Source organism: Salvelinus sp. IW2-2015, linkage group LG34 (assembly GCF_002910315.2).
Source record: "Salvelinus sp. IW2-2015 linkage group LG34, ASM291031v2, whole genome shotgun sequence".
Taxonomy (NCBI): domain Eukaryota; kingdom Metazoa; phylum Chordata; class Actinopteri; order Salmoniformes; family Salmonidae; genus Salvelinus; species Salvelinus sp. IW2-2015.
In genome coordinates, this window is record NC_036873.1 from 2,915,748 (window position 1) to 2,934,358 (window position 18,611).

Sequence of the window (18,611 nt, forward strand, 5' to 3'; positions counted from 1 at the left end):
GTATAAAAGTGTTTAGAAACATGTTATTCTTATTTACAATAAGTGACACAAAGGGTCATATCAGATTGTGTAGAAATTCATCAATGTAGCAATTTTTGGGTAATCTAAAGCTAAGACAGTTTACTATTTACCTTACTGGGGTGATGTAGATGGAATTGTATTGTATTTGATTCTACTCTGTTCTTGCTAACACACTTATTTCTAAACAAGTCTGCTCTCAGATTTAAAAAATACTGACTGATAGTACCGTATTTCAAAAAACAGCGCACATAGTTTTTCATTTAACCACAACCTATGAGCTATGACTCCACCCAATAACATCCTTTCTCTTCAGTGTTAACGGAAATGAAAAGTGACCTAGAACAATTACCACGTTAGCGTTTTATTGTTGTTATTTAGACGTTTATTAAAACCCTGGAACTCAAACTATGACTAATTTAACTGCACAGCATCACATACTTACACCAGGTAGTGTTTAATTCGCGTTGAAGACAGGGCATGTTTGATAGATGTTATCTAGGTAACGCTAGCTAGTTGCTAACAATGGCTAACTGTATGGTTTTTCACACTCAAATAGCCTCCATTATGGAGGTGCTAGCGAATGCAGCCGTGGCTGACATCTGTAAACTCGTAGACGACGACTATGCGGTGTTTCGTTTGGAAATTTCTCAAAGCCAGAAAGAAAACAGGGCATTGCGAAGGAAACTACAGCTATTCGAACTGAAGGTGGCACGGGAGCGCGTCCTCGCTTGTCGCCCTAGTAGTGTCAAGATCCTCGACCGATACAGAGGAATGGCAAGAGGTACATTTAGCAGAAGGCCAAGGCTGAGCGGCCTGTCGCTGTTCATATATAGCTAAGTGCCTGTCTTCCCTTACCCTCTGCACATATGTTCAGATGTGTTACCCAGAATTGGGTCATGGTCAGTTTTTGGATAATATACAATAATTCCCCTAATTACTTAGCTATATTGCACAATGACACTATCATATTCTAACCATGTTCTTGATTTACGGCATGTCCTATTATTTACTCAATAAAAACAATATGATGCCTGGAACATAATCAATCAGTCTGTAAATAGTATATCAAGAAGTTATGCGAATTGTTACCTTACATCCTTGTCAATTCTATACTTTTTTCAAACTGTCAATAGTGTACAGTATAGCTTTGAGCATTGACAGTAGCTAACATAAACACCTCTTTTACCCCAATTACTCTCTCGGGTGAAGGACAGCTCACTGGAGGCAATAGGAGCTTTGTGAAGCCAGCGGGACACAATACATGGAGAGATAACCAACCAGATACTGTTGATGAGGGAAATGGAGAGTCAACCCAGCATGTTATCGTGATAGAGGTTAGTGTAATAGTGTTACATTAAAATTACAGTACATCAAATGTGACCAGTTTATTTCAGAAAGGCTCAGCTATTAATTTGCTTAAATTTTAATTGATCTGCCGTAGGGGAGCTTGTGAGACTTCCCTACAACAATGTTATCCAATGCTTGTGTCAGTCTGCAGATGCAGATGCTGCAGGTCTTGGGGTCAAGCAACACAGGTCTGAAGGAGAGGAAGGCCCAAGGCAAAGCGGAGACATCCAGACTGGAGTGGTTGGAGCGCCCTATGAAGCCATGGAGGACCCCACCACCTCTGCGCCCCAGCCCAGGACCCGACGTAGCGTCACGGAGGTCAGTGGAAGGCCCGACTCCGTCCTCAAGTCAGAGACAGACACCACGGCTTTAACTGTAACACACAGGCTCTTACACACAGGATCAGACCCAGAGAGGCTGGTGCTGGAAAGACTGGTCTGTCCTCCTGCTCCTGGCTCAGAGTATTTACCGGTATTTCACCAGAGCCAGAGGATGGTTCATTCCGGTAGGGATGGCTATTGTGACGCGTTAGACGCTGGCGGTGATGAGCCGTCTTGCTCTTACACTACAGAGATGGACCCTGGCAACATGCCCTTGGGTTTAGAGACACAGACTGATCTGTCTAAAGGGGACTGGAACCGGTACAGTAGTAGTCTATACGCTGAAGGGTCCCTAGATAAGAAAGGGGAGGTTATAGTCGTAGATGAGGTGACTGTGAAAGTGGAGAGCGACGCTCCTCTGACATGGAATGTAGACGAGACTCACGTAGGGGAAGGACACTCTCAGGGCAACACCAGTGACTTTTTAGACTACAGGGAAAGCATAGAGACAAATGTAAATGTTGCGACCCACTCCCCTATGCACGTGTTCAGGGATCTTGACCCAGTGTCCACATCAATGGCACCTTCCGATTCACACGGCCGCGTCCTTTTCAGTCAGGCATTGAATTCAAACGACAGGGCTAGAGCCCAGTCTCAGGGAGGGGGAGCCACATCAGGTGATAGTAAAGATAAATGGTTCTTCTGCATGTTCTGTAACAAAGGCTTCAGCTGCCCCCAGAAGGTGGAGATCCACCAGAGGGTCCACACAGGGGGAAAACCCTTCAGCTGTACCCAGTGTCATATGCGCTTCGCCCAGGCTCGTGACCTGAAGAGGCACCAGAGGGTCCACACAGGGGTGAAACCCTATAGCTGCCCCCAGTGTGAGAAGAGGTTCTCCCGCCAGGACCATCTGAAAATGCACCTGAAGGTCCACACAGGAGAGAGGCCGTTCGCCTGTACGCACTGCGGGAAGAGGTTCTCAGAGAGGAGATACCTCAGGATACACCAGCAGAAAAACCATTCCACTCTATAACATAGAAATGAACCATTCCACTGGATAGCTTATAGAACAAAACCTTGCATTAAAGACAAAGATTATTTTTTTATTGTTGTCAGCAGAAAAGATCCACAGATGCATTTGGAATAACGAGAGTTAAGCCCAATTCAGACACAACAGCCGACATGAGACAAGATAAAACTATCTAGTTTTAGAATGTTATGTTGTACAACAGCTGACTAAAGACGGGGTATTCAGATCAAGAAGACGAGACGTGCAGTTGAGATCGTTTCCACGTGGCAGCATCATGTTGTGGGGGGGCTTTGCTGCAGGAGGGACTGGTGCACTTCACAAAATAGATGGCATCTGAGGCAGGGGAAATTATGTGGATATATTGAAGCAACATCTCAAGACATCAGTCAGGAAGTTAAAGCTTGGTCGCAAATGGGTCTTCCAAATGGACAATGACCCCAAGCATACTTCCAAAGTTGTGGCAAAATGGCTTAAGGACAACAAAGTCAAGGTATTGGAGTGGCCATCACAAAGCCCTGACCTCAAGCCTATAGAAAATCTGTGGGCAGAACTGAAAAAGCGTGTGCAAGCAAGGAGGCCTACAAACCTGACTCAGTTACACCAGCTCTGTCAGGAGGAATGGGCCAAAATTCACCCAACTTATTGTGGGAAGCTTGTGGAAGGCTACCCGAAACGTTTGACCCAAGTTAAACAATTTAACCAAATACTAATTGAGTGTATGTAAACTTCTGACCCACTGGGAATGTGATGAAAGAAATAAAAGCTGAAATAAATCATTCTCTCTACTATTATTCTGACATTTCACATTCTTAAAATAAAGTGGTGATCCTAACTGACCAAATTTTTACTAGGATGAAATGTCAGGAATTGTGAAAAACTGAGTTTAAATGTATTTGGATAAGGTGTATGTAAACTTACGACTTCAACTGTACATGCACCAGAAACAGGGTACACTTTGGGCCCAATCCCGATTTAGGAATTTATGCCTTTCCTACGCACTTCTCAGTATTTGGTATTCAGACTTACCTTATTCAGTCGCATAATGCTCTCTGCAGGTGTGGCTACCTTGCACGCTCTGAATACATTTAATTAAACTGCTGAAAACCTTCCCACTTGCTCCAAATTTTCTCGTGGAGTTTTCATTCAATGGTGTTTTCAGCACATTCATCTTACATGTAATTTAGCAGACACTCTTACCCAGAGTGACTTACAGTGAGTAGTGAGTGCATACATTTTGATACTTTTTCTTACTGGTCCCCCACGGGAATCGAATTCACGACCCTGGCGTTGCAAGTGCCATGCTCTACCAACTGAGCCACACAGGACTTTATTCCGCTTAAACCATCCCTTTAAATACGGCGTACCTTTTGAATTAGAATTATGTCGACAGACTCAATAGAATACATCGAGAGAACGGGTCAGAATATAGGGATCATTGAAAGAAAGCCATCTATGCCTATTCGTTTCTGTTTCAGCACCAACTGGTAGATTTAAAAATACTCTTGTAGATTATGTAGGCACATTTTTGGGTTAGGAAAGTATGTATAAATAAAAATAAACGTTTTGGACAGCCTTTACGCACAAAATATAATGATGAATAAAAAATGGTGGTTCGATTCATCCTGAAAGTTGTCATATTCAGGTTCAAGCCTTAAAATATTGGAAGGTGGAAAAAAGTGTACAATAGGGATTGAACAGTAATCCTATAAATCTACCCTAATTTCTTACTAATCGTGGAGCAGTATGACAACAGTCCAGTCATCGTGAACCGTGCGCCAGGCTCCAGGTTTAAACTGCTACGTGGGGCCTGAGTTCCATAATGATTCAATTAGGCTACATGTCCCAAATTATTGCACAACGTTAGGCTGTTATGAGCCACTAATGCTAGCCACCCTCACTTAGGAACAATTTACAAATCAAATCAACATTTATTTGTCACATGCGCCGAATACAACAAGTGTGTGTGAGAGACGAATACAACAAGTGTGTGAGAGATCTGACCAGGAAAGAAAGGTAAACAGAATGGAATGACGCTAAATAAATGTGTGTGGGTATTACTGACGTTGGCTCTCGATATTGGCTAATATTTAACATGATACAAATTTTAAAATAAAACGAAGAAAAGCCCGGGCATATAATCAAAACATTCTAAAGTGCATACATCAACTAGGCAGGTTCAGCCCTACAGAAGCCTATAGTTTGGGTCTCCAAATTTCATCCACGCAAATTATGAGGGCACACAATTAAAATTCGGAATAACGGCAGCGCTATTTACATTTTATTTCACTGTGGAAAAGGAGCCGCAATACATGTCATGTTGATATGATTTTCGGTTTGCTTCCATATGACTGGTTTCACCTTTGCCTCCAGGGATCATAAGGAAAAATAATCTAAAACAATTGCCATGTGTATTTACAATCCCCTTTTCCAAACAGATTACTAATTTGCATAGCTCTTATTAATTTATAAATTACAGTGCATGGAGAATGCTGTCATTTATATCAGTAAAAATAAAGTAGATACTTTTTCCACTTGGAATATGGCAGATTGACTCGACCTTGTGCATGGTTTCCTCGCGCGTAAAGGTGTTGGAATTGTGAGGGGAATTAAGTCAAGGTTGGAATACGGCGTATCTGGACACAGCTCCGCCACACCTTCATTTATTCTAGCTCAACCTCAAACAAATAGTGGGTGAATAGTATGCTATTCAAATGCCTAAGTTCAAGGTCAGAATACAAATAGAGAGAAAAGCGCATAAAAAGTGAATTACGTTCCATTTACGCACGCTTAAATCGGGTCAGAATCGGAGCCTTAGAAACTTGTCAGATAAATATCAGCAAAATAGCTAGCTAGTTCTCTGCAAAGCTAGCTCCTTAAGACCGTCGTGTCTCATCTTATGTATCTGAACTGAGTTTAACAGATTTCATTGTTGAATATTCCTGGGTGGAATATTGCATCTAGACATTGTGGGATATGCAGTCTCTAATGAAAGTCTACACACCCCTTGCACAGTCTTCACATTTTGCTGCCTTCAAATTAAATCTAAAAAGGGATTCAATTCGTTTTTTCCCTACCTATCTACACAACCTACTCCACATTTTCAAAGTGAAAGAAAAATTATAGATCATTTTCCAAATGTATAAAAAAAAAAAAAAACGACCATGTCTTGATTGCATATGTCTTCACAACCCAGAGTTAATACTTGGCGGAAGCACTTTTTACAGCCACGACAGCTGTAAATAATTTTGAATAAGATTCTACCAACTTTGCACAACTCTTAGGGCAACATATATCCATTGTTTTTGTCAAAATTGCTGTAGCTCAGTAAATTTGGTTGGGAATCATTGATGGCGAGCAATATTCAAACCTCTCTGATTTTCAAGACTGGACTACTCAAATACTCAACACCTCTTGGAAAGCTATTCTGGTGTGTCTTTGGCATTACATGTGTGTAATTGTAATGCTGAAAAATAAAACATTATCCCAGGGTTTTTAGAAGACCGAGGGGAGATTTCCTCGAACTTTTTAGCTGGGCTTTGCTCCTTTCATATTTATTTTGATCCTGACAAAGTCCCTGCCGGTGACAAGCATACCCATAACATAACGCTGTCACACTATGATCTATAATCTTTCATTCACTTTGAAAATGTGAAGTAGCTTGTGTAGATCGCTAGGAAGAACTTTCAATTTAATACTGTGTGTATACACTGTGCAAGAGGTGTGGAGACTTTCAGCAGGCACTTTAAGGTATATATAACCCTAATAATACTGTTACCTATTGTGTTTGTACTGTGTAAGCTATATGATGTTCCCAAATGCCTATTTTCATTACTTCCGTTCAATTGCTTAAGTTTTTTTCTAAGACACTTTTAATAAGAAAGTTAATGCAGTTGATCAAGTACATGCAGATTTTTGTATGTGTGGTTTTCATATGGTGTATTTTAAAGATGCAATATGCAGAAATCACTCTGCCATTTCCTGGTTGCTAAAATTCTAATATGCCTATTTTCAGTTTGTGACAAAACAAGCAGTCATTGTGTAGAGAATCATTGTACCATCTAAACTCGCTGTGAAATATGTTTTCCAAATGTTGTATTTTCAGCTGTTTAAAGCTGGTGTACAAAACCGAAAGTAAAAGACGCAAAAATTAAACTTAAGGGGAAGCATGGAACAGATTTACCACACATAGAACAGATCTACCACTTTTTAGACTTATAGACAGACCTATAACTCACATTTCTATGGGTATTTGGTCAGGTTGCACAAAAAGTTACATATTGCAGCTTTAAAACTTGTTTATGTTTAATAGAATAAAAAGTCCCTTTTTGTTTTTAAGACTTTCATTGAGAATTTCTTTAGTACACATCACATCTGGTCTCACCCTGTTCTGCATGCATACATTTATATGCCAGCAGCATACCACTGCTGGCTTGCTTCTGAAGCTAAGCAGGGTTGGTCCTGGTCAGTCCCTGGATGGGAGACCAGATGCTGATGGAAGTGGTGTTGGAGGGCCAGTAGGAGGCACTCTTTCCTCTGGTCTAAAAAGTATCCCAATGCCCCAGGGCAGTGATTGGGGACACTGCCCTGTGTAGGGTGCCGTTTTTCGGATTGGATGTTAAACGGGTGTCCTGACTCTCTGAGGTCATTAAAGATCCCATGGCACTTATCGTAAGAGTAGGGGTGTTAACCTTGGCGTCGTGGCTATATTCCCAATCTGGCTCTCAAACCATCACGGTCACCTAATAATCCCCAGTTTACAATTGGCTCTTTCATCCCCCTCTAACTATTCCCCAGGTCGTTGCTGTAAATGAGAACGTGTTCTCAGTCAACTTACCTGGAAAAATAAATAAATACACACAACGGTGCTTTATAACCATTATAGACTTACTAAATATACCTACACACTAATAAACACCTACTGTACAAGTCAAAACACACTGAACAAAAATATAATGTAGTAAGTGTTGGTCCCATGTTTCATGAGCTGAAAGAAAAATCCCAGACGTTTTCCATATGCACAAATTTGCTTACATCCCTGTTAGTGAACATTTCTCATTTGCCAAGATAATCCATCCACCTGACAGTTGTGGCATATCAAGAAGCTGAATAAACAGCATGGCCATTACACAGGTGCACCTTGTGCTGGGGGCAATAAAAGGCCACTATAAAATGTGACGTTTTGTCACAACACAATGCCACAGATGTCTCAAGTTTTGAGGGAGCGTGCAATTGGCATGCTGACTGCAGGAATGTCCACCATAGCTGTTGCTAGAGAATCTAATGTTAATTTCTCTACCATAAACTCCAACTTCTCTGAACTTGGTAGTATGTCCAATTGGCCTCACAACTATAGACCACGTCAGCCCAGGAGTATTTCTGTCTGTAATAAAGCCCTTTTGTGGGAGAAAAACTCATTATGATTGGCTGGGCCTGGCTGCCAAGTGGGTGGGCCTATGCCCTCCAAGGCCCACCCATGGCTCCACCCCTGCCCAGTCATTTGAAATCCATAGATTAGGGCCTAATGAATTTATTTCAATTGATTGATTCCCTTAAATGAACTGTAACTCTGTGAAATCTTTGAAAATGTTTCGTGTTGCGTTTATTTTTGTATAGTTTAGTTGGGTTTGGCTGATGACAACTTTTGAATTATAATAGGCGACTCATATTCACCAACAACATATTTATGTCCACCATGATGGGCTTAACAACAACAGTATAGGCCTCAAACGTATTGGGGATGGGTAAACACTCCATGTTGAAAGTGTGTTCATTATCTGTGTGTGTGTGTGTACGTACCTGAGGGAGTGTATGTTTGTAATCTGTATCACCTGTCTCTTCCAGGAGGATCAGGGTCCAGAGGTGCTGCTGGTGAAGGAGGAGGGGTTTGAGGAGGGTCTGGGGAACCCTGAGGGGACCATGGTCATGGAGGACAACCAGACTACACCTCCTCCTGAACCCACAGAGGAACCAGCTGAGCAGCACAGGACCACACACAGTCTCACTGAGGTGAGCCCACTATAAACTACTGTCTGTATGGTATTAGGTCAGGGTCTATATCCACAAAGCCTCAGAGTAGGAGTGCTGATTTAGGATCAGTTTTCCTTTTAGATAATAATGAATGACTATGCAGACATTTGGGGACCTGATCTTCGATCAGCACTTCTACTCTAATACTCTTTGTGGATACAGGCCCAGGTCTTGATTCATTTTGTGTGGGACCATGCCTTTGAAAATATCAAACCATTAAATAGTATGAAGTGATCAAATCAACTAACATGTTTGCATAGTACTCATAGCAATCCCTCATTGGCCAATCAGAAGATGCTCCATAGCAGGGTGCCCATATCAGATTTCTTGATCCAACATCCTCTCACTCTGTATCTCTTACAGTCAGTAGACATGGAGGATGGGAAGCCTGATCTGCTGCTGGTCAAAGAGGAGACAATAGAAGACGGACCAGAGAGCATTGATCTGCTGACTGGATTAAAGATGGGGGAGCAAGGTAAGGGAGAAATACATATAGCCTACATACAGTAATAGATCTTCAATGGGAATAGTAATACAGCACATTGAAGTGATGTGCCTATTTTTTTTCTTCATTCAATACATCAAATGAAATCAATAGAACTTATGTTTGCATAGAAAAACACATTATAATGTCTGAACTTGACTCAAAAAAATGTTTAAAGTCTATTTTCTAACCTCTTCCGGCAGTTAGTTGGCTGGAGGCTAACAGAGAAGACTGGGCGACCATCTTGGATTACCAGACCCAGACGGGTGCAGCCAGGGGCCTAAGGGACAACATCACTGAGCAGGCCAGGACTAGAGGCGACATAGTGGAGGTCAGTGGATGGGACAACCTCCTCAACTCTGGGCCGGGGAACACCACTGTTAACCATAACCAGAAACAGACAGTCGAACCAAAAACAACATCTGAACATAGTCTCCATGACAACAGGGCGGGGCATAACTTTGGTCTGCGGGGACGGGGTGGTGTCGGAATGCCGCGGGATAGAACACACACAGACTCGGCTAGCGATGCTCCGTCCTGCTCCTATAGTTGTGAGGCAGAGAGACTGATGGCGCCTCAGGTTACCCCCCTAACAGGTGCTGCCTTCAGCCTGCCTTCTATAGGATCTATCAACTGGAACATTGACCCTGTGACAACACAGACACTCCCTGGCCTTCGTCCTCCTCACACTCTCCTAATGTTAAACCAGACCTCAGACAATGCCAGACCTCAGACACTAAATGGCTACACAAGCCCATTGACAAATGACAGTAGTAGAGACAGAATCAGTAAAGGTGGCAGCGCCATAGAGAAGCGCTTCACGTGTTCATTCTGTGGGAAAGCCTTCAGTTTCCCCCAACAGGTGGAGATCCACCAGAGGATGCACACGGGGGAGAAACCATATGGCTGCCACCTGTGCCGGGCCACTTTCTCCCAATCGTCCAGCCTGAATAGGCACCAAAGAGTCCACACAGGGGAGAAACCCTTCAGCTGTACCCAGTGTAACATGCGCTTTGCCCATGCTGGCAACCTGAAGAGACACCAGAGGGTCCACACAGGGGAGAAACAATACAGCTGACCCCAGTGTGAGAAAGGATTCTCCTGCTAGCACCAGCTGAAGGTCCACATGGGAGAGAGGTGGTTCGCACTGCAGGAGGAGGTTCTCAGAAAGGAGCTACCTCAAGATACACCTGCAGAAAAAACATTCCACTTAATAGCGTCTGCGGTTTAGATTAAACCCTGCATTAAAGACAAAGATGAATTGTCATTATTGTCAGTAGAAAATATATTTTTGATTTTACCTTTATTTAAACAGGGAGTTAACATTGAGACCAGGGTCTCTTTCACAAGGGAGCTCTGCATATACAATGAATAGGATAAAATAAAATCAGATACAATGTAAAACAAAGAAATACAGCACAACACAAATATTCAAGAAAAACAGTTACATTCCTCAGTAAGAATTGCATGAGCGGCACCAGAACATCCAATTGTAATGTATTTTGTAGTTGCTTCCAGCAATGAGGTGCATTTATAACTAAAAGTGGATTTACCTAGTTCGGTGGAGACCCGAGGAACTTCAAGAGTTAACCAACAAAGTTAGGTAAGTTGGAAACTTGTGTAGTAAAGACTTGTAAACAAAAAGGGACGTTAATGAGGACCAGCCAACCTTTTGATACAGGATGCAGTGGTGAGTGTTACACAGATGCATTTGGAATTACGAGAGTAACAGATGTGTTGAATATTCCTGGGTAGTCTATATTGTATCCAGACATTTAGTGATGTCAGGCATATACAGTGCCTTCAGAAAGTATTCACACCTCTTGACTTTTTCCACATTTTGTTGTGTTCCAGCCTGCATTTAAAATGTTGATTTTTTTTTTGTCACTGGCCTAAAAGCCAGTGACAAAAAAGCAGTCAATAAGTAAGTATTTAAATACTTTAAATAATTATTTAAAAGCAGTCAATAAGTATTCAACCCCTAAATATGTTCAGGAGTAAAAATGAGCTTAACAAGTCACATAATAAGTTGTATGGACTCACTCTGTGTGCAATAATAGTGTTTAACATGATTCATGAATGACTACCCCATCTCTGTACCCCACACATACAATTATCTGTAAGGGTCCCGCATGCGAGCAATGAATTTCAACCACAAAGACCAGGGAGGTTTTCCAATGCCTCTCAAAGAAGGGCATCTATTGGTAGATGGGTAAAAAAAAAGCAGACATTGAATATCCCTTTGAGCTTGGTGAAGTTATTACACTTTGGATGGTGTATCAATACACTAAAGTAATACTGCAAGAAATGTGGCAACGCAATTAACTTTTTGTCCAGAATACAAAGTGTTATGTTTGGAGCAAAAACAATACAAGACATTACTGAGTACAACTCTCCACATTTTCAAGCATAGTGGTGGCTGCATCATGTTATGGGAATGCTTGTAATCGTTAAGGATTGCAGTGTTTTTCAGGATAAAAAAGAAACGGAATGGAGCTAAGCAAAATCCTAGAGGAAAACCTGGTTCAGTCTGCTTTCCACCAGACACTGGGAGATTAATTCACCTTTGCAGGACAGTAACCTAAAACACAAGGCCAAATCTACACTTCCTTACCAAGAAACAGTGAATTTTACAGTTTTGACTTACATCTACTTGAGAATCTATGGCAAGACCTGAAAATGGTTATCTAGCATTGATTAACAAGCAATTTGACCGAGCTTGATGCAGTTTAAATGCAGGTTTAGAAAGCTCTTGGAGACTTACACAGAAAGATTCACAGGTTTAATCGCTGCCAAAAGTGTTTCTACAAAGTATTGTCTCGGGTGTGAATACTTTTGTTTCGGTTGTGAATAAGACATTTCTGTACTTCATTTTCAATAAAATTTCAAAAAACATGTTTTCACTGTCATTATGGGGTATTGCGTGTAGATGGGTAAGCATTTTTTTTTTTAATACATTTGGAATTCAGGTTGTAACACAACATGTGGAATAAGTCAAGGGGTATGAATACATTCTGAAGGCACTGTAGTCTAATCCAATGAGAGGGGACTGGAACCAGTACAGTAGTAGTGTAAACTCTGAAGGGTCCCTAGATAAGAAAGGAGAGGGTCTGGTCGTAGATGAGGTGACTGTGAAAGTGGAGGGCGACGCTCTTCTGACATGGAATTCAGACGAGACTCAGTTACGAGGAGGACACTCGCAGGGAAACACTAGTGACTTCTTAGACTACAGGGAAGCTTAGATACATCCAAATGTCGCAACCCACCCCCATTTACATGGCTCTTTCCATTAAATAGACTAACCAGGTGAATCCAGGTGAATGCTATGATCCCTTATTGATGTCACTTATTAAATCTACTTCAATCAGTGTAGATGAAGTGGAGGAGACAGGTTAAAGAAGGATTTTTAAGCCTTGAGACATGGATAGTGTATGTGTGCCATTTAGAGGGTGAATGCGCAAGACAAAATATTTAAGTGCCTTTGAAAGGGGTATGGTAATAGGTGCCAGGCGCACCGGTTTGTGTGTATCAAGAACTGCAATGCTGCTGGGTTTTTCACACTCAACATTTTCCTGTGTGTATCAAGAATGGTCTACCACCCAAATTACATCCAGCCAACTTGACACAACTGTGGGAAGCCTTTGAGTGAACATGGGCCAGCATCCCTGTGGAACGCTTTCGAAACCCTGTGGAGTCCATGCCCCGACGAATTGAGGCTGTTGAGGGCAAAAGGGAGGGTTACAACTCAATATTAGGAAGGTGTTCCTAATGTTTGGTATACTCAGTGTGTTTGTGTATATATAAAGATGTCTATAGACATTATGAATAGAAAAGGTGTGTACAGCCAGCATTAGTTATATATGACGAGCCTTGACTAGAATACAGTATATACATAGGAAGTGGGTAAAACAGTATATAAACATTAAAGTGACCCGTGTTCAATTACTATGTACATAGCGCAGCAAACGAAGGTGAAGGGTAGAGTACGAGGTGGTAGCCGGCTATTAACAGTGAATAAGGTTCAGGGCAGGGTACTGAGCGGAGGCCAGCTAGTGGTGACTATTTAATAGTCTGATGGCCTGGAGCTAGAAGCTGTTTTTCATTCTCTCGGTCCCAGCATTGTCTCCACCGTCTAGATGGTAGTGGGGTGATGTTAGTGGAATTAAATAATTCCTCTACTCATTAATTAAATTCAATCTGTCTATTTATAAGAATTTGTAAGATACTTATTAACATAAAATAGACAGGATACAGTCTTATTAAAATTAGATAATAGTGTTTATTCTCGGAGCACGCTGCCATTTGATCATAAACACAGGTTTATATACAAGATATGACGTCATAGGTTACAGAATAAGTCTCATTGTCCTGACAAATAGAAAACAGGTTCAAAAGTTAATTCCAACTTCACAGCACACACATATGACACATAATATAATCAATTATCCTGAAGGCTCACTATAATTTATTACCACTTTAGCAGACAACTCAAGATAATGGAAGACCTAAAAAGTTACCCACAGCCTTATCTAAACATCTCAGGGCTAAGTTGGGTCAGTTCAACCATAGTTTAATGACCCTTTCTGCTTACTTTATAACCCACAACACAAATCTCTTTTCACCAGGCGTGCAGAGTTCAATTAGTTATAGTTTTATCTAAAGCAAGAATTTGTTTTAACTATTCATTAACAAAATTCCTAACAGGTGAACAGGCCTGTCTCCTCACCTTCATCTACACTGATTTGAAGTGGATTTAACAAGTGACATCAATAACGGATCATATCTTTAAAAAAAGATATAAACGCAACAATTTCAAAGATTTTACTGAGTTACAGTTCCTATAAGGAAATCAGTCAATTTAAATTAATTCATTAGGTCCTAATCTATGGATTTCACATGACTGGGAATACAGATATGCATCTGTTGGTCACATTTTTTTACATTTACATTTTAGTCATTTAGCAGACGCTCTTATCCAGAGCGACTTACAGTAGAGTGCATACATTTTATTACATTTTTACATACTGAGACAAGGATATCCCTACCGGCCAAGAGCAGACGCTCTTATCCAGAGCGACTTACAGTAGAGTGCATACATTTTATTACATTTTTTTTTACATACTGAGACAAGGATATCCCTACCGGCCAAACCCTCCCTACCGGCCAAATCCTCCCTAACCCGGACGACGCTATGCCAATTGTGCGTCGCCCCACGGATCTCCCGGTTGCGGCCGGCTGCGACAGAGCCTGGGCGCGAACCCAGAGACTCTGGTGGCGCAGCTAGCACTGCGATGCAGTGCCCTAGACCACTGCGCCACCCGGTCACAGATACCTTTAAAAAAAAAGTAAGTGCGTGGATGAGAAAACCACCATTTGCCTCATGCAGTACGACACATCTCCTTCATATAGAGTTGATCAGGCTGTTGATTGTGGCCTGTGGAATGTTGTCCCACTCCTCTTCAATGGCTGTGTAAAGTTTCTGGATATTGGCAGGAACTGGAACACGCGGTCTTACACATCGATCCAGAGCATCCCAAACATGCTCAATGGTGTCTGGTGAGTATGCAGGCCATGAAAGAAGTGGGAAATGTTCAGCTTCCAGGAACCGTGTACAGATCCTTGTGACATGGGGCTATACATTATCATGCTGAAACATGAGGTGATGGTGGCGGATGAATGGTAAAACAATGGGACTCAGGATCTCGTCACGGTATCTTTGTGCATTCAAATTGCCATCAATAAAATGCAATTGTGTAAATTATCTATAGCTTATGCCTGCCCATACCATAACTCCACCACCACGGGGCATTCTGTTCACAGTGTTGACGTCAGCAAACCGCTTGCAGACAAGACACCATACACACTGCCATCTGCCCGGTACAGTTGAAACTGGAATTAATTTGTGAAGAGCACACTTCCCAAGCGGGCCAGTGGCCATCCAAGGTGAGCATTTGCCCACTGAAGTCGGTTACGACGACGAACTGCAGGCAGGTCAAGACCCTGGTGAGGGCGACAAGATGGTTTTCAATAGGAATAGTGATGCGCCTGGCTATACTTTTTTCTTCATTCATAAAATGAAACAACTTGTGTTTACATACAAAAAAACCACAAACATAATGCATAAACTTCAGCAGGTAATTGACAAAATACTTCATATGTCGAGTTCTCTGCCATGTTTGTAAAGTATTTTTCTAACCTCTTTCTGCAGGTTGTTGGCTGGAGGCTAACAGAGGAGACTGGGGAGCCATCTTGGATTCCCAGACCCAGACTGGTGCAGCCAAGGGCCCAGTGGACAACATCACTGAGCAGGCAAGGACCAGAGGTGACATAGTGGAGGTCAGTGGATGGGACAGCGTCCTCAACTCTGGACTGGGGAACAACATTGTTGACCACTACCAGAAACAGACAGTTGAACACAAAACAACATCTGCGGGGAGGTGTCCGTATGCAGCTGGAGAGAACAGACACAGACTCGGCTAGCGATGCTCCCTCCTGCTCCTATAGTTGTGATTCAGAGAGACTGATGGCGCCTCAGGTTAACTCTAACAGGTGCTGCCTTCACCATGCCTTCTATAGGATCTATCAATTGGAACATGGACCCTGCAACAGCACAGACACTCCCTGGCCTTCATCCTCCTCACACTCTCCTAATGTTAAACCAAACCTCAGACAATGCCAGTGCATCAACACTAAATGGCTACACAAGCCTATTGACAAATGACAGTAGTAGTAACGCTATCAACAGATCTTGTGGCAAAGAGTAGCGCTTCCCGTGTTCGTTCTGTGGGAAAGCCTTCAGTTTCCCCCAACAGGTGGAGATCCACCAGATGATGCACACAGGGGAGAAACCTTTCGGCTGCCACCTGTGTCGGGCCAGTTTCTCCCATTCCTCCAAGCTGAAGAGGTACCAGAGAGTCCACACATGGGAGAAACCATACAGCTGCCCCCAGTGTGATAAGAGGTTTTCCCACCAGCACCACCTGAAGAGGCACCTGAAGGTCCACACGAGAGAGAGGCTGTTTGCCTGTACGCACTGAAAATGCATAAAATACTCACAGCGCTTGTATAATGTAGAACTAGTTAGATTGTAATGAATTCTGTTGGATTTGGATATATAGGAAAGTGGATGAGGTGAACTGAGGATGATGAGGCAGAGTAGATGATTATGGTGATGGTGTCTGTAAAAATGCTTTGTCCCTTTAGGTTGATACTGTTTTATACTGAGATAATGACCGTGCCTTAATGAATGTTTACTTGACGTGAGGTCGTGTGTAATGTAATGTTGAACCTTTTCCAAAGTATTCTAAAATGAATGTTTTCATTTATCGTTTTGTGCAATAAAAGTAATGTAGTTCACAGTTGACTATATGACCATTTTGTTTAAATTAAATACAAAATTGACTCTGTACTAACTGACTGGTTTTTGTTTGTCATTGCAGGGACTGAGTTTTACTTATTACAGTCGAAACAAAACATTATACTTAATTCTTGAATCAAAACTTAAAAATAGGTCTCCTTGAGTGGCGCAATGGTCTAAGAGATCCTGGTTGTGGCGCAGTGTGCCACTAGAGATCCTGGTTCAAGTCCAGGCCCTGTCTCAGCCATCCACGACTGGGAGACCCATGGGGCGGCGCACAATTGGCCCAGCGTCGTCCGTGTTAGGGGAGGGTTTGGGGAGATGTTCTTGTCCCATCGCGCACTAGCGACTCTTGACATGGGCCCGCTACAGGTGCGCCCGGCCCGTTCAGCGGGCATTGTGTCAAGAAGCAGTGCAGCTTGGATGGGTTGCGTTTCAGAGGACGAATGACCTTCGCCTCTCCCGAGTTAAAAAATACTAACTTGAAAATAAACTCCAATGGGTCCATAATGTTAGGTACTTAAATCACAGTGATTGGCTTGACTGTGGTTATAATATCGTGTTTACAGCAAAGAATTTCTTATATAAACCTTCATATTCTCTTCTGTGGAATTTGTGTTTACAGTCAGAGCTCAGACACGAGATGTATGTGACAGGGTCTACAGACAATCACGGATTACAAAGGGAAAACCAGCCACGTCGCGGACACCAACGTCTTGCTCCCAGACAAGCTAAACACCTTCTGGTGGGGATCATATTTCCAAATTCCCTGAGTGCCCTGTTAGGGTGAAAGAGGTTGAGGTGTCAAGGATCAGTGCTGTACAGCAAATCTCCTATGTGGAGGCGGTGAAGAAAGTTGAAGGGGAAGAGGCCACAGATCTGAAGAAGTGGAGTGGATGCAAATGTTATACGTCAATCAAGTGATCTGGATACACTTATTGTGAATAAGTTGTATTTTGTAGCATTTATAGCTACAGTTATTAACTGTACTGCACACGTGTCCAATAAGCTGGACATCATTATATCTGTAGCCAAGACGATTTTTGGCCTCCAAGACTTAACAGCAGAAGCTGTTAAGGACAACTGTAGCCAGGAAATGTCCCGCCCTCACAGGATCGTTCTGAGCTTGTGTATCAACCTGACTAGAACAGAAAAGCAGGCTGATTTAGTTTAATTAACATTTCTTTATGTGTATTATTTTGTACACCACATTTTTTGTGAGGGGACGGGACGGGGGACTTTATTATCCACCTCTACAGTAGGTGGCGGAATGCACATATAATTGTTGCAAACGCCATTATACCAAAGAATAATAGTGAAGTGACCAACAACAATTTCCACGTTATCGGTTTTTATTTAGACATTTATTCACACCCTGGAACTCAAAATATGACTAATTTAACAGCACAGTATCACATACTTACCCCCGGTAGTCTTTAATTCGCGTTGTAGTCATGACTTTGTTGACATTATCTAGTTAACGCTAGCTGCTAACTGTATGGATGTTGACCGTAGCAGAGATCTGTAAACTCGTAGAGGAAGACTATGTAATGTTACGTTTAGAAATAAATCAAAGTCAGAAAGAAAAAAGGCATTTCGGAGAAAACTACAGCTACTGGAACTGAAGTTGGCTCGGGAGCGCGCAGAGGATAATGCAAGAGCGCGTCCTCACGAGTCATCCCTGTAGTGCCAAGATCCACGTCCGATGCAGAGGAATGGCAAGATGAACATTTAGCTGAGTCTGATTTATTGCATTTCCTATTATTTACTAAATGAAACATGGCAAATGGGGGTGGTGTGAGCATGCGGGTCTGGGCAGAGGAGATGTAGTCTTTGTTTGTGTGCGTCTGTCTGTAAGTTGTTGTTCGTATGTGTATGTTTGTATTTGGTGTTTAAAAAACGGGGGGAAAAGATATATAAACAGTATCAAGAAGTTGTTGTGAAGTGCTCAAAGAGGTCTGGAGGGCCGCACTGAATTAAAAAAAATATTTCCTTGCTGTCAAAATTAACAAAAAATAGTCCTCT

At 42.2% G+C, this 18,611-nt stretch overlaps 1 protein-coding gene across 2 annotated transcripts; it reads left to right on the plus strand.

The window, feature by feature from the left end:
• The first annotated feature begins 328 nt into the window (after positions 1-328).
• On the plus strand, positions 329-15,643 carry LOC111958380 (uncharacterized). 2 transcript variants are annotated; one of them, XM_070437199.1, is made up of 7 exons: positions 329-802; positions 1,231-1,355; positions 1,513-1,686; positions 8,560-8,724; positions 9,109-9,220; positions 9,433-9,560; positions 15,438-15,643. In XM_070437199.1, exons 1-7 carry the CDS (start codon positions 544-546, stop codon positions 15,558-15,560), a joined length of 1,086 nt encoding a protein of 361 aa, XP_070293300.1. In that variant the 5' UTR covers positions 329-543; the 3' UTR covers positions 15,561-15,643. The 2 variants fall into 2 exon arrangements, with proteins under 2 accessions (XP_070293300.1, XP_023990624.2); XM_024134856.2 differs by lacking the exon at positions 15,438-15,643 and having other exon boundaries at positions 9,433-14,332.
• The last annotated feature ends 2,968 nt before the right edge of the window (positions 15,644-18,611 follow it).

Coding starts and splice junctions, on each gene's coding strand:
- LOC111958380 (XM_024134856.2), top strand. CDS start 544: ATGGCTAACTGTATGGTTTTTCACACTCAAATAGCCTCCATTATGGAG. Junction 803..1,230: donor ATACAGAGGAATGGCAAGAG/GTACATTTAGCA, acceptor TCTCGGGTGAAG/GACAGCTCACTGGAGGCAAT. Junction 8,725..9,108: donor CCACACACAGTCTCACTGAG/GTGAGCCCACTA, acceptor TATCTCTTACAG/TCAGTAGACATGGAGGATGG.